The sequence below is a fragment of the Geotrypetes seraphini genome, chromosome 13 (assembly GCF_902459505.1).
Source record: "Geotrypetes seraphini chromosome 13, aGeoSer1.1, whole genome shotgun sequence".
NCBI classification, from domain to species: Eukaryota; Metazoa; Chordata; class Amphibia; order Gymnophiona; family Dermophiidae; genus Geotrypetes; species Geotrypetes seraphini.
Genome location: NC_047096.1, coordinates 46,709,144 through 46,725,249, shown reverse-complemented (window position 1 = coordinate 46,725,249; position 16,106 = coordinate 46,709,144). Strand labels below are relative to the sequence as shown.

Here is a 16,106-nt window from a genome sequence, read left to right as displayed (position 1 = left end):
TCTATCATATCCCCTCTAAGTCTCCTCTTCTCCAGGGAAAAGAGACCCAGTTTCTCCAATCTCTCAGCGTATGAGAGGTTTTCCATCCCTTTTATCAAGCGTGTCGCTTTCCTCTGACCCTCTCGAGTAACGCCATATCCTTCCTAAGGTACGGAGACCAATATTGGACGCAGTATTCCAGATGCGGGCGCACCATCGCCCGATACAATGGCAGGATAACTTCTTTTGTCCTTGTTGTAATACCCTTCTTGATTATGCCTAGCATTCTATTTGCTTTCTTAGCGGCTGTTGCGCACTGTGCCGTCGGCTTCATTGTCATGTCCACCATTACCCCCAAGTCCCTTTCTTGGTTGCTCTCATTCAATAATATCCCTCCCATCGTATAGTTGTACCTCGGGTTTCTGTTTCCAACATGCAATACTTTACATTTCTCAACGTTGAACTTCATCTGCCATCTCGCTGCCCATTCCCCCAATTTGTTCATGTCCCTTTGCAATTCTTCGCATTCCTCTTTAGTCCCAGCTCCACTAAATAGTTTTGTATCGTCCGCAAATTTTATTATCTCACACTTCGTGCCTGTTTCTAGATCATTTATGAATATATTAAATAGCAGCGGCCCGAGCACTGAGCCCTGCGGAACACCACTCGTGACCCCCATCCAGTCCGAGTAGTGGCCCTTCACCTCTACCCTCTGTTTCCTACCCGCCAACCAGTTTCTGATCCATCTATGTACGTCTCCGTACACTCCATGGTTCTTCAGTTTCCGGAGTAGACGTTCGTGAGGCACCTTGTCAAAGGCTTTTTGGAAATCAAGGTATATGATGTCTATGGGGTCTCCTCTGTCCATCCGTTTGTTAATTCCTTCGAAGAAGTGCAATAAGTTCGTTAGGCACGATCTCCTCCTGCAGAAACCATGTTGGGTTGTTTTCAAAAGTTTGTTTCTTTCCAAATGTTCATCGATGTGTTCTTTAATCAGTGCTTCCGCCAGTTTCCCCGGAACCGAGGTCAAACTCACTGGTCTGTAGTTTCCCGGGTCACCTCTTGATCCCTTTTTAAAGATTCATCTGCTGCTGTTGCTAGGGAAGGAAAAATTATGTTCTTACCTGTTAATTTTCTTTCCCTTAGACGCAGCAGATGAATCCAGAGCCCCACCCTTTCTGGATATTGTCTCTCGGTTTTTTCTTTTGCAACTTTCGCAGTTTGTTATTATGGCAGGTTGTTTTCTGTATTATTGCATTTTGAGATTTGTTATGGGAAAGAAGTTTTTTACATGCTATGCCTATTGCTGGTTACGTGTGCTTGGGCAAGGAGCTATACTGATGAGACAGGAGGAGTGCCAGCCAATAGGACCACCTGTTAATCAGTTTCTCTATCTCCGCCTGCTGGTAGATGTGAGCTATCCCATTGGTCTCTGGATTCATCTGCTGCGTCTAAGGGAAAGAAAATTAACAGGTAAGAACATAATTTTTCCCTGTTGATTCATTTCTCTCTTCTCTTATGTTCTTTCTCTGGTTATTCTATCGTGTTTGTTCCAGCAGATGGTAGGCCCCTAGTGCACAGCCCCGGGTGATGATTGCCCTAACAGATGTATAACTGTGCAGTGTTCCTCCAGCATTTGTGCCTGCTGCAAACCTAGCCTGATGCTGTGATGCTACTGTTCATTACTTTTTCCACCTCTACATGCATCATAGAACATAAGAAGTTGCCTCCACCGGGATCAGACCAGAGGTCCATCGCACCCAGCGGTCCGCACCCGCGGCGGCCCATCAGGTCCATGACCTGTCGAGTGTTCCCTGCCCTAAAAAACCTATCCTTACTTCTATCTGTATCCTTCAATCCCCTTTTCCTTCAGGAATTTATCCAAACCTTCTTTAGCATTAAGTTGCTCTTCTCACATGCCAGATATATACTTTATGGTCTTGGTGAACCTATAACAATTCTGAGATTTAGAACTTGTGACCAGTTCTATGATTAACATATGCTCTGTGTTTATTTCTGTTATTCAACCAATCGCTGCAAGTATGTATAAGGGTTTTCAGCAGAATCTAAGCTGATTATTGCATCTTCAACTTGATGGTCATCTATATGTAGCTGCCTTATCCAGCTTGTCCATAGAGAAAGCTGGTTTGCTTACCTGTAGTGGGGTTCTGTGTGGACAACAAGATAAGGTAGCTACACAATTCTTCATTCCTCCCCTATGATTGGTTTACTTTTTTGGGGCTCTAGCTGTGTGGTTGACTGACTTAGCAGGGTCACGAACATGGCATTAGCCACTAGGAGGGGATCTTTGTACATGTCCAAAAAACCTCAAATAATTTGAGCTCTTGTAAATCAGATTAATCAAGTGATACCACATGTGGTTGGCTTATCCTGTTATCCATGGAGAACCTCAGTTATAGATCTCTCATATGAGAAAATATAACTTTACATCTTTAATTTAGCTGTATGTTTGTTTGTTTTTCCTTTGAAACGGTCCTGTAACAAAACTAGATTTGCAACCTAGGTATTGGATAAAGTATTTGTCAATCTGTCCTTTAAATAATTCTGCACTGAACTGTGAAGGAAATCTTTAATTCTTTCAATAAAATTGTATAAGAATGCAAATCTGACTTTTGTTTTGTCAGCACCTAAGCAATATCCCAGATTGCTTGCTGCAAATGTTACATTCTTTAGTCTTCAAATGAACACAGTATTATAATGTATATTCATAATTTTTGTGTGGACTAATGTGGCATGTGGTGTATTTTGTTTCAGGCACTGGCAGCCAATGCTGGGACAGGGTTTGCTGTGGCAGAGCCCCAGGTGGCAATGTTTTGTGGGATGTTGAATATGCATGTTAACATACAGACTGGGAACTGGGAACCTGACCCATCGGGCACCAAAAGCTGTGTTGGAGCAAAGGAAGAAATTCTGCAGTACTGTCAGGAGGTGAGCTCGATACATTACAATAGCATGCAGAGCCATCATTTTGTGAGAATTGTGAGGTTGGCCAGAGAGTTATTTAATATTATAAGAAAAACATAGAAACATATATACATGATGGCATATTAAGGCCAAATGGCCCATCCATAGCATCCACTATCTCCTCCTCTCCCTAAGAGATCCCATGTGCCTTTCCCATGCTTTCTTGAATTCACAGTCTGTCTCTATCACCTCTACCAGGAGACTGTGCCATGCATCTACTGCTCTTTCTATTTAAAAAAAGTATTTTGTTAGATTATTCCTGAGCCTATCACCTCTTAACTTATCCTATGCCCTCTCAAACCCTCTCATTACAGAGCTTCCTTTCCTTGTCATGTAGCTATTTAAATGTCTCTCTCATATCTTCCCTCCAAAGTATACATATTGAGATATTTAAGTCTGTCCCCATACACCTTATGATGACCACTGACTAGGGTTATCATATGGCTTCAAGAAAGAGGACGGATTGAGACATCAGGTTTTACTTCTATTGCTTTCAATGGAAATAAAACCCAGATATGTCAATCTGTCTTTTTTTCTGGAGCCATAAGGTAACCCTAACACCGACCATTTTAGTAACCTTCCTCTGGACCGACTCCATTCTACTTATATCTTTCTGAAGGTCTGGTCTCTAGTATTGTACACTGTATTCTAAATGAGGTCTCACCAGAGTCTTATACAGGGGCATCGATACCTCCTTTTTTTTCTACTGTCCATACCTCTGCCCCCTAGCACTTTCTAGCTTTAACCATTGCCTTTTCAACCTGTTTGACCACCTTAAGATTAGACTATCATGCCCAAGTCTCACTCCTCTTTCATGCACAAAAGTTCTTCACCCCCTAAACTGTACTATTTCCTCGGGTTGTCCAAATGCATGACCTTGCATTTCTTAGCATTAAATGTTAGCTGCCAAATTTCAGACTATTTTTCAAGCTTCACTAGGTCCTTCCTCATGTTGTTCACACCATCTATGGTGTCTACTGTATTGCAGATTTTGGTATCTGCAAAGAGGCAAATTTTACCTGACAGCCCTTCAGCAATATCGCTTATAAAAATGTTAAAAAGAACGGGCCCAAGAACCAAACATTGAGGCACACCACTGGTAAAATCCCTTTCCTCCGAGTGATCTCCATTGACCACTATCCTCTGTCACCTTCTACTCAACCAGTTCCTGACCCAGTCCATTACTTTTAGGCTCATACTGAGGGCACTCTAGTTTATTTATTAGATGCCTGTGTGGAACACTGTCAAAGGCTTTGCTAAAATCTAAATACACCACATTTAGTTCACTCCTATCCGATTATCTGATCCCCCAGTCAAAGAAATTGATCAAAATTTGTCTGACAAGACCTGCTTCTAGTAAATCCAGTAAAGAAAAATACTCTGATTATCCCAGGATAAGCAGGCATGATATTCTCACATGTGGGTGACGTCATCTACGGAGCCCCGATGCGGAAGATTTAAAGTTTGCTCTGCTGCTCCACGCATGCGTGCCTTCCTGCTCCACTAGAGGGCGCATCTCCCCCTCGTGGTCTCCAGTTCAAATTTTTCCGCTGAGCCTAGAAGACGTGTATTTTTAGGCTCTGCCCCAACTGCCTTCTAGCACCGCGATATTTTCTTGTTTTATTGATTTAGTCGCTGTGCGCGTTTTTATTTATTTATTTTTTTCTGTTCCTGCTTCTTTTTGACCGACCCGGAGGCTTCTGGGTCGCCGCGGCCGCGTGGCTACTTGGGCCTCGGCCAGTTTCGTTTTTCTATGTCCCGGCCTTTGACCGGCTTTAAAAAGTGCACCCGGTGCGAGCGGCTTCTTTCCATCACAGACCCGCATCGCCGGTGCATCCTCTGCCTGGGGGCTGCCCATCCAACCGACTCCCCCAGTGCGCTACTTTTCAGAACCGGGCCCTTCGTCGAAGAAAAGCCCGCATGGCGGACCTTTTCACCGCCGACCAACCCTCTGCCCCGGCCTCGACCCCGGCCCCGAATACCTCGGCACCACCTCGAGACTCGACCCCGAAGACCTTGGGACAGCAAAAAGCCTCGGCCCCGGTTAAGTCTCCTCTTCCTTCTTCAGGTTCCGCACCAGCGAAGAAGCCAGCCTCGGGGACACCGGCGACGCATGGTGGAAACCCCATGCTTTCAGCCCCAGCGAAACCTTCCAAGCCTTCGGGCCGTGCCTCCACCACACGGGAATACTCTGATACGAGGTCGCCCCCGGTGGAGTACACTTAGGCATCGGACATGCCCTCGATGCTGTCCGTGCCCGTATTCCAGGATCTGCTCTGTGCGATGATCTCGTTGGAGCTGTCCGCTGCACTTGCCCAACTACATCCGGCGCCGACCTCGACCTCGCGTGCGCCGGACCAGCCTGAGCCTCGCGTCGAGCCCCTTCGGGGCAAAGTGCGCCAGCTTCGCCGCATTCCATCCTCCTCGGATTCCTCCCCGAGGCGCCCGAGATGCTCTCCCTCCTCGGACCGCCGCGGGGCAAAGCGTCGCGCTAAAACGACCGAAACCTCGAACCGCCGTACCTCTAAGAAGGCCTGGAGTTCTCCCACACTACGAGGCCGTTCACCGACGCCCCGTACAGGACCACTGAAGGTGACTGAGTTATCACTCTCCAACCCTCACATCCTCCTAACTCCCCCTCGGATTGGGGCTTCGAGCCGAGGGAGTCCGGGTCGAGGTCACCGATTCGACATCGATCGGTACCCCGTACCCCGGCATCGTCTCAGAGGGGCTCCTCGAGACGACGTAGGTTCTCGACCCCGGAACACTGCCACAGTGTTTCCCCGGTTTCGGAGCGCGGGTCAGAGCATGAACCTCGATACTCGAGGGAAGCCTCCCCTTCCTTCTCCGCCCGACGGAAGTCTCGTTCACCGTCCCCACACGGGGCCCCGGGAACGTCTTGCCCGTCCTTCACTCGCTTTGTCCAGGACATGGGCCACGCTCTGGACTTAGACCTCCAGTCCGACTCAAGATACTCTAAAGAGTACCTGGCGGAACTAGATTTACCGTCACCGCCCAGAGAGTCCCTTCACTTACCGCCCAATCCGGTACTCCAACAGGCTTTCTTCAGGAATCTGGAAACCCCCTATATGGTAACAACTGTCCCCTCCAAAATGGAGTCCAAGTACCGTACAGTACCATACCCAGGTTTTGAGCAACCACAGCTCTCCCACCAGTCGCTGTTGGTAGAATCTTCCCTGAAAAAGGCTTACCCCTCCCGGGTCTCAGCGGCAATCCCCCCAGGTCGAGAGGGTCGGACCCTGGACAAGTTCGGCAGAAGACTGTACCAGAACTCTATGATGGCCTCTAGGGTACAAAGTTACACTTTCACCTTCACGTCCTACTTGAAACATCTCATTTGACTATTGGGAGCCTTTACGACCGACCTGCCGGCCTCACGCCAAGGAGCTTTTAACCTGCTCCTGGAGGTCTTCTCCAACCTATGCCTCCATTTATTTCATGCGGCCTATGATGGCTTCGAACTTTCCTCCAGAGTGGCAGCCTTCGCTATCGCCATGCGCCGCCTAGCCTGGTTACGCCTCGTCGACATGGACCCCAACTTACAGGACCGGTTGGCTAACCTCCCCTGCGTGGGCAAAGAACTTTTTGATGACACTATCGAGGCAGCTACGAAACGCCTTTCGGAGCACGAACGCTCGTTTGCCTCCCTTGTTTGGCAAAAACCAAAACCGCCAGCGTCCAGGCCGTTCAGGGCCCCTCCTCGCCGCTACCCTCAAAAGTCTACCCCTGCCTTCTCACGGCCTCCACCCAGACGCCTGCAACCGCCAAACCATCCCCGTCCTTTTGACGGGATAAGCGGATGGGGGCTGGCCCCCTCCGCCACAGCCCCAGGCCTCCTTCCCATCGGGGGACGCCTCAGAGCCTTCTACCCGCGCTGGGAACAAGTCACGTCGGACGCATGGGTCCTTGGCGTGATCTCATCAGGATACTCTCTCAACTTTCGGGAAAACCCTCCAGACAATCCTCCAAGGGTGTGCCCTCCCAACCGAACTCAGTTACCCCTCCTTCTCTCAGAAGCTCGAGAACTGCTTTGCCTACGGGCAGTGGAGGTGGTTCCCCCCGACCAACGGGGGAAAGGGTTCTACTCCCGTTACTTCCTGGTACCAAAGAAGACTGGAGACCTGCGCCCTATTCTAGACTTGAGGCAACTCAACAAATTTCTGGTGCGGGAAAAGTTCTGGATGCTTTCCCTACCGATTCTCTATCCTCTCATCGACGAGGGCGATTGGCTCTGCTCCCTCGATCTGAAGGAAGCCTACACACATGTTCCAGTGCACCCCGCTCACCGCAAGTACCTGCGTTTTCAGGTGGGGGACCTGCATCTACAATACCGAGTCCTCCCCTTTGGCCTGGCGTCGTCACCCCGAGTCTTCACGAAGTGCCTTGTGGTGGTCGCAGCTGCCTTACGTGCGCAGGGCCTCCAGGTATTCCCCTACCTGGACGACTGGCTGATCAAAGCCCCGTCCAGGGAGGGGGTTATCTCAGCGACCCGACAGACTATTATTTACCTTCAAGGTCTGGGGTTCGAGGTAAACTTCCTAAAATCCCAGCTGCTCCCCTCTCAGTCCTTACAGTTCATCGGGGCCGTGCTGGATACGGTTCGACTCCGCTCCTTCCTTCCTCCTCCACGTCAAGAGGTGTTAGTAAGTCTGAGTCAAAGGATTTCTCTGCTGACCTCGGTATCAGCTCGGCAGATGATGACTCTTCTGGGCCACATGGCCTCTACCGTCCACGTCATACCCTTCGCCCGCCTCCACCTGAGGATTCCTCAATGGACCCTGGCCTCCCAATGGCGTCGGGACCGGGACCCGATCGACCGTCCCGTGACAGTGACTCCTTCCGTGCAAAAATTGCTCCTCTGGTGGGACGACTCTTCAAATCTATCCAAAGGTTTACTTTTTCTCGCCTCTCCACACAGCAAGGTACTCACCACGGATTCGTCGGAGTACGCTTGGGGAGCTCACTTGGATGGCCTACGCACTCAGGGGATGTGGTCAACAGAGGACCGCCGCTGCCACATCAACGTGCTGGAGCTTCGGGCCATCTATCTCGCCGCTGTGGCCTTTCAACATCTGCTCCACGACCGGGTGGTTCTCGTCCGAACCGACAACCAGGTAGCAATGTACTATGTAAATAAGCAAGGGTGGACGGGGTCTCGGGCCCTCTGTCAGGAAGCCCTGCGTCTCTGGAAGTGGGCAATCTCCAACAACATCTTCCTTTGAGCGGTGTACATACAAGGAGAGCGGAACTGCCTGGCAGACAGACTCAGCCGCCTCCTCCAGCCACACGAGTGGTCGCTGCACGCTCAAACCTTACGACATGTGTTCGAGAAATGGGGGACTCCTCAGATAAATCTGTTCACCTCCCCCCTCAACCACAAACTCCCTCAATTCTGCTCCCGGATGTACTCCCTGGACCGCCTTGAGGCTGACGCCTTCCTCCTAGATTGGGAGGGAAGGTTTCTATACGCGTTTCCGCCTTTTCCTCTGATTCTGCGGACGCTGGTCCATCTCAAACCAGTGCGAGCCACTATGATTTTGATTGCTCCTCGGTGGCCACGCCAGCCTTGGTTTTCCCTTCTACTTCAACTCAGTACCAGAGATCCACTGCCTCTGCCTCTGTTTCCCTCTCTGCTATCGCAGAGCCAGGGTTCACTGTTGCATCCAAATCTTCAGTCTCTTCATCTGAATGCTTGGTTCCTCTCCCCCTGACTTCTCCCCCTGTGTCGCAATCAGTCAAGGAAATACTGGAAGCCTCGAGGAAGGCCTCGACTAGAACCTGCTATTCCCAAAAGTGGACCAGATTCTCGTCCTGGTGCTCCTCGCACGACCAGGACCCGGTGTCGGTCCCGGTCCCCTTGGTCCTGGAATATTTGCTCCATCTTTCCCACTCCGGCCTGAAGACCAACTCCATCCGGGTACATCTTAGTGCAATTGCTGCCTTCCATCAACCCCTGGAAGGAAACGCCCTTTCACTCCATCCCTTAGTTTCTCGTTTCATGAAAGGCCTTTTGAATGTCCACCCTCCTCTCAAACCTCCCCCGGTGGTTTGGGATCTTAATGTGGTCCTGGCTCAACTCATGAAACCCCCTTTTGAGCCATTAGACAAATGCCATCTGAGATTCCTCACTTGGAAGGTGATCTTCCTGCTCGCACTCACTTTCGCTCGGCGAGTTAGCGAGCTACAGGCGCTGGTGGCGGACCCACCTTTCACGGTATTCCATCATGACAAGGTGGTCCTCCGCACTAACCCTAAGTTCTTGCCTAAAGTGGTGTCTGATTTCCATCTCAACCAGTCCATCGTCTTGCCAGTATTTTTCCCCAAGCCCCACTCTCACCCCGGAGAGACGGCGCTACACACGCTTGACTGTAAGAGAGCGTTGGCCTTTTACCTCCAACGCACTCAGTCTCATCGGACAGTCCCTCAATTGTTTTTGTCCTTCGACCCTAATCGGCTGGGTCACCCAGTTTCCAAGCGCACCTTGTCCAACTGGTTGGCTGCTTGTATTTCTTTTTGCTACGCTCAGACTGGTCTCGCGCTGCATGGTCGAGTAACGGGACATAAAGTCCGAGCGATGGCAGCCTCCGTAGCCTTCCTCCGGTCCACACCCATTGAGGAAATCTGCAAGGCTGCCACATGGTCTTCGGTTCATACTTTCACCTCCCACTACTGCCTGGATACATTTTCCAGGATCGATGGCCGTTTCGGCCAATCGGTATTGCGTAATCTATTTGCTTAAATTGCCAACTTCCCTCCATCCCTTTTCAGTTAGCTTGGAGGTCACCCACATGTGAGAATATCATGCCTGCTTGTCCTGGGATAAAGCACAGTTACTTACCGTAACAGGTGTTATCCAGGGACAGCAGGCATATATTCTCACAACCCGCCTGCCTCCCCGAGGTTGGCTTCTTTGCTGGTTAAGTGAACTGGAGACCACGAGGGGGAGATGCGACCTCTAGTGGAGCAGGAAGGCACGCATGCGTGGAGCAGCAGAGCAAACTTTAAATCTTCAATCAAGTTTGCTTGAAAAAGCTGTCCGCATCGGGGCTCCGTAGATGACGTCACCCACATGTGAGAATATATGCCTGCTGTCCCTGGATAACACCTGTTACGGTAAGTAACTGTGCTTTCCAGCACAAAGAACTGTAATACCATTGGTTTAGAGCAGAGGTGTCCAACCTTTTGTCTTCCCTGGGCCGCATTGGCCGAATAAAATGTTTTTGAGGCCTCACAAACGCTGCAGCAAGACAGATGAGGGAGCCGGCAAGGCAGTAAACACCTGGGGGTAGCAGAGGAAAACACTGCATCGCCCTTGACTGGGGCCTCCCAAAATATTTCACGGGGCGATATGCGGCCCTTGGGCCGCAGGTTGGACACCTCTGGTTTAGAGAATCCAGGCCTTGGTATATATTTTGTTGCATACCGCCTATAAGCCCAAAGGCCATTGAAGCAGTGTATTTCAGGAACTGTTGATAATAGATTTTGAAGGGTGGGGGTGGTTTGGTATTTCCAGTTTCTATAGAGGTTTGGTTCCCCCCCCCCCTCTTGTGTAAGGAATATTGAGCATGGCCTCTGGTCTGCAATTACAAAATGTAATTTTTAAAAATTCTCATTTTATGTTTGTTTCGAAGGTGTATCCAGAACTTCAGATTACAAATCTTGTGGAAGCAATCCATCCTGTCAGAATTGATAGCTGGTGCAAGAAGGGAAAGAATCAGTGCAAGGGCCATTCCCACATTGTTCTACCCTACAAGTGTCTTGGTATGTACACGACTGCATTGCATTTGGTCAGAGGCCATTAGGAGCAATGTTCCCTCTAATTTTTCATAGGCTGTGTGCGCAAAAAATTTTGTCTGTGCGCATTTTAAAGAAAAACTAAATTTGTTTGCACTATAAAAATGACTGCCAGAGGGCCCAGAGTTCATTTATGGCCAGGTCTTTGAGTTTAGTCTGAATTAACAAAAACACAATGTAAATTTAGTTACACTTTATGTAACATAAAGTCTCATTTCAATAAACATAAATTATGTTTCATTGAAATGTTTCATTGAGTGCTACCTATAAATAAGGTATCATTGTACTTTATACTTAAAATTTAGAAAATAACAGCAATTTAGTTTTCAGAGTTTTTCCCTGCGATCTTTCATATTTATCCAGTCCGAATAAATTCTGTCAAAATCTGTTGAGCCTCCAATTTGAAGGTGACTCTTAACACCATCAGCATTTCCAAATGCTCTAAATGTAAACGATTCCTTTGTTTAGTCTTCAAATTGTTCATTAGACTAAAACCACGCTCACAATTTGAACTAGATGCTAAGAATGTGGCACCAATGTCCATCAATTTTGCTAAATCTGCAAATTGATCATTCTGAAATGCAAATTTCATCATATCTGGAAAGCTGTTTATCAGATTGCTTTTGATTTTTTTTTCTGCAACAAGGAATTTAAAGACATTGTATTGCTGAATAATAACACTTTCCTCCGGAAGAAATTGTTTATACTTTAAACAAAGAGATCTGATAGGTCCATTATCCCAGGACAAGCAGGCAGCATATTCTCACATGTGGGTGACATCATCCACGGAGCCCTGACGCGGACAGCTTTTCAAGCAAACTTGAAAGAAATTTCAAGCCTGCTGTGCTGCACCACGCATGTGCATGCCTTCCCGCTCCACTAGAGGGTGCATCCCCACCTCGTGGTCCTCAGTTCTAAAGTTTCCGCGGAGCCAGAAACCCTGTTCTTGTGTTTCTCCGTGTGAAGTGCCTTCTAGCACCGCGGCTTTGTTATTTTCCTCGGAGTCGCTGTGTGTTTATTTTTCTTATTGTTATTTTCTTTTCCGTTCTAAAAACAAACAAACAAAAAAAAATTTGTTGTGTTCGGCATCCGGGGGCTCCTGGGTTGCCGTTGCCGCGTGGCCTCGGTTGCTTGCAGCCTGTTTTGGTTTTTCATGTCCCAGCCCTTGTCGGGGTTTAAAAAGTGCACCAAGTGTGATTGGCTCTTGTCGATCACCGACCCCATCGGTGGTGCCTTTTGTGTTTGGGGCTGACCACCCTACCGATTCGTGCCCCCGGTGTGCGACTTTTCAGTCTCGGGCTCTCCGCCGCCGTCGTGCAAGCATGGCGGATCTGTTTGGTGGAGCCATCGGCGGGCCCGACCTCGACGTCGGCTTCGGCCTTGACCTTGGCTTCGGCCCCGGCCTTGACCTTGGCTTCGGCCCCGGCCTTGACCTCGGCTTCGCCCCGACTGTCCTCGGCCTCGAAACCCTCGTCTTCGGGCTCGAAGCCTTCTCAGGGTAAGTCCCCGCTTCTCTCCTCAGGTGCTACTCCGGCAAAGAAGCCATCCATGGGGATCTCGGCTGGGCCTGGTGGGACGACCTCGGCCCCGGCCCGGTCCTCCAAGTCGGGGTCAGTATCCACTCCTAGGGAATACTCGGTATTGAGGTCGCCCTCACTGGAGTGTACTGCTGCTACCGATATGCCGTCCATGATGGCGGTTCCGGTTTTTCATGACATGCTCCGGGCTCTGATTTCTTAGGAGTTGTCCTCGGCTTTGGGCCACTTGCAGCCGACCTCGGCCTCAGACCAGCCTGAGCGGGGCGTTCGGGTGCCCCGGGGCAAGGTGCGCCAGACCCGGCGGCTGTCGTCCTCGGAGTCTTCCTCCAGGGCCTCGGGGGGTTCTTTGCCCCCGAGCCAGCCTCAATCGAAGCGCCATTCTAAATGTTGTAAACGCTCTCGGGGCTCCCCTCCGAGGCGGGGTCGCTCCCCGCCGGCCCGAACCATCGAGGCTCTTCAGGTCTCTGACCTTTCTCTTTCGAACCCAAGGTTGCTTCGATCGCCCCCTCGGAAGGGTTCGATCCGAGGTTCCTGGGATCCCTCTCCGAGGCGTCGGTGGGTTTTGGTGCCCCGGACCCCGAGGTCTTCCCTGAGAGGCTCCTCGGAGGTCCTCGACCCCGGTGCATTCACTCGGTGCTGCTTCTTGGGGATCGGATCCTGGTGCGGGCCCTGATATTCGCGCGAGGCCTCGCCCTCTTTCTCGGCAGCTCGTTGCTCTCACTCACCTACCCTGGAGGAGGATCGGTCCGGTGTGCGCCCTTCTTTGTTTTCAAAGTTTGTTCAAGATATGGGACAGGCCTTGGATTTAGACCTTATGGCTGGGTCCCAATATTCCAAGGAGTTCCTGGTGGAGCAGGATCTCCCTTCCCCATCCAGGGAATCTCTCCGCCTCCTGTTAAATCCGGTGCTCCGGCAGGCTTTTTTGAGGAACCTTGAATTCCCGTACGCGGTGACTGCTGTTCCATCCAAAATGGAGTCCAAATACCGTACTGTGCCCTGTAAGGGATTTGAGCGGGCGCAGTTATCCCACCAGTCCTTGATGGTGGAGTCCTCGCTCAAGAAATCTCACCCTTCCAGGTCTTCTGCTGCGGTCCCGCCGGGCCGTGAGGGCCGCACGCTTGATGAGTTTGGGTGGAGGCTTTATCAGAACTCCATGATGGCTAATCGGGTTCTGAATTATGCCTTCACTTTTACCTCTTATGCCAGTTGGTAAAGTCCATGCCGAACTTTCACGGGGTCCTGCCGGCTTCGCACCAAGAAGACTTTGGACGGCTGGTCGAGTCCCTCTCCCAGCTCCGTCTTTACTTATTTCATGCTACATATGACGCCTTTGAGCTCACCTCCAGGATCTCCGCTTTTGTCGTGGCTATGCGCCGGCTGGCGTTGCTCAGGATCGTAGATATGGATCCTAATCTTCAGGAGCGCCTAGCCAATCTGCCCTGTGTGGGCTCCGAGCTCTTCGATGAATCTCTCAAGGCGGCCACGAAGCGCCTCTCGGAGCACGAGCGCTCTTTCGCTTCCTTGGTGAGTCCTAAGGCGAAACCCTCTGTTCCTAAGACCTTCCGGGCTTCGCCTAGGCGCTACCCTCAGAAGACTACGCCAGCTTTTTCGAGACCACCTCCTCGAAGGCCGCCTCAGCAGTCTAAGGCGCAGCAGAAACCTCAGACGCCAGTGGCATCTAAGCCCGCCCCGTCTTTTTGACGCTCTGAGCGGTTGGGGACGGGCCCCCTCCGCACTACCGTCCTCCCCACTACCCATCGGGGGCCGTCTTTGCGCCTTCTATCCTGCTTGGACTCTTCTCACCACAGACACTTGGGTTCTCCGGGTCGTGTCCGAAGGTTACTCCCTCAACTTCCGGGAGGTTCCTCCGGAAAGTCCGCCCGGCGCGTGTCCTTCCAACCGGTCGCAGCTCCCGCTTCTGCTGTTGGAGACCAGAGCATTATTGCGCCTCCAGGCGGTAGAACGTGTCCCTCCTTGTCAGCGGGGCAGGGGGTTCTATTCCCGCTACTTCTTGGTCCCCAAGAAAATGGGGGATCTTCGCACCATCTTGGACCTCCGGCGGCTCAACAAGTACCTTATCCGAGAGAAGTTCAGAATGCTCTTCCTTCCGGTTCTGTATCCGTTATTCGACGAGGGGGACTGGATGTGCTCCCTCGACCTGAAGGAGGCATACACCCATGTTCCGGTGCATCCCGCCTTTCGCAAGTTTTTGCGCTTTCAGGTGGGGGAGTTGCATCTCCAATATCTGAGATGGCACCCTCTCTGAGACATCGGAGGTGACTAGCGGAGTGCCGCAGGGCTCAGTCCTGGGACCATCCCTTTTTAACATATTCATAGGGGACTTGACCCGAGGGCTTCAGGGTAAAGTAGCGCTGTTCGCCGACGCCGCCAAACTGTGTAATATAGTGGGTGGAAGCAATCCCACGGATGGTATGACGCAGGATCTGATCAAGTTGGAAAAATGGTCCACGACATGGCAGCTGGACTTCAACGCTAAGAAGTGTAAGGTCAGGTGACTGACCAAAATGGCGGCGATGTAGAGGAGCTGCGAGAGACGTTCTCAACAAGTTCCTAATCTGCGTTTTTCAAATACCTTACACGGATGCCTCCTAAGAGGAAAGGGGTGCTTAGGGCTTCTGCCTCGTCGGCCCTGATGTCCACCCCGATTCAGCAGACGATGGACCGTTTCTTCGCGCCTTCTCCGGCGCCCACACAGGCTGGAGTGGAGAGCTCGGCGTTGGGCGGTGACGGGAGGGAGTCACTGGCCCTTTCGGGCATTGAAACATCGTTGTCTCCTTCAGCTCCCACGACGCCTCCGTGTCCGGCTACAGCCGAAACGCTGTGGCGAGAGACACACTCTTCCGGAAGTGAAAGCGTGGGGTCTCCCGGCGAGGGCTCAGCGTTGTCGGCGGGACGGCAGATGGAATCAACAGCAGAGAGAGGGGATTTTTCCCTCTCTCAAACGGAGGTTTCTTTGAACAGCATCTGGCAATTGTTGCAGAGGATGGAAGGGAAAATTGAAAAATCAACTGATGAGGTAACAAAATTAAATGAAAAACTGGAAATTTTGACTGGGTCAGTTGAATCTATGAAAATGGAGTTTACAGGCCAAGCCAAGCAAATGCAGGGGGACATACATCAATTGCAACAATTCAAATTGGCTTCAATTAAAGATAGCTCTATCATTCATAAGAAACTAGAACAATTTGAAAATTTTAATAGGCGTTTGAACCTCCGCTTTCTAAATTTTCCTCAAATTTCAGGAATGTTACCTATTGATTTGCTGAAAAGATACCTCATTGAGAATTTGGAAATTTCTTCAAATTGTATTCCTCCAATTAATAAAATTTATTATTTACCAAATAAAAAGATGCCTGATGGAAAAGGAAAGGTAAATGAAGATGGAAATGAGATTGGGAAAGTAAGAGAAGGAGAGACAAATGTGATAGATTTTGCAAATGTGACGGCTTTATTGGAACAAACGATAACATCTGAAATGGACAGAGCAACATTATTAGTATCATTTGTTTTTGAACAGGATGTGAATATGATTATGAAATTGTTTTTCAAAAATTCCCAAAAATTATTTGGGGGACGGAAAATATGGATATATCCTGACGTAGCTAAGACTACACAAGAACGGAGGAAAGATTTTCTTGCAATGCGACAACAGACTATAAATATTGGAGCAACATTTTTATTGGTGTATCCCTGCAAATGCCTGGTTAGGTACTTAGGTGTTAAATATGTTTTTTTCTCTCCTAACCATCTGAAGGAATTTCTAGATGT

The 16,106-nt window shown here is 50.1% G+C and overlaps 1 protein-coding gene across 5 annotated transcripts in view; it reads left to right on the top strand.

Moving 5' to 3' along the window:
• APLP2 (amyloid beta precursor like protein 2) overlaps window positions 1-16,106 on the top strand; it is a 341,040-nt gene that overhangs the window by 102,377 nt on the left and 222,557 nt on the right. For all 5 annotated transcript variants that reach the window (XM_033919055.1, XM_033919054.1, XM_033919052.1 and 2 more), the window contains exons 2-3: window positions 2,755-2,928; window positions 10,617-10,746. In XM_033919055.1, coding sequence (XP_033774946.1) covers window positions 2,755-2,928; window positions 10,617-10,746 — 304 coding nt within the window. The remainder of the gene's footprint in view (window positions 1-2,754; window positions 2,929-10,616; window positions 10,747-16,106) is intronic.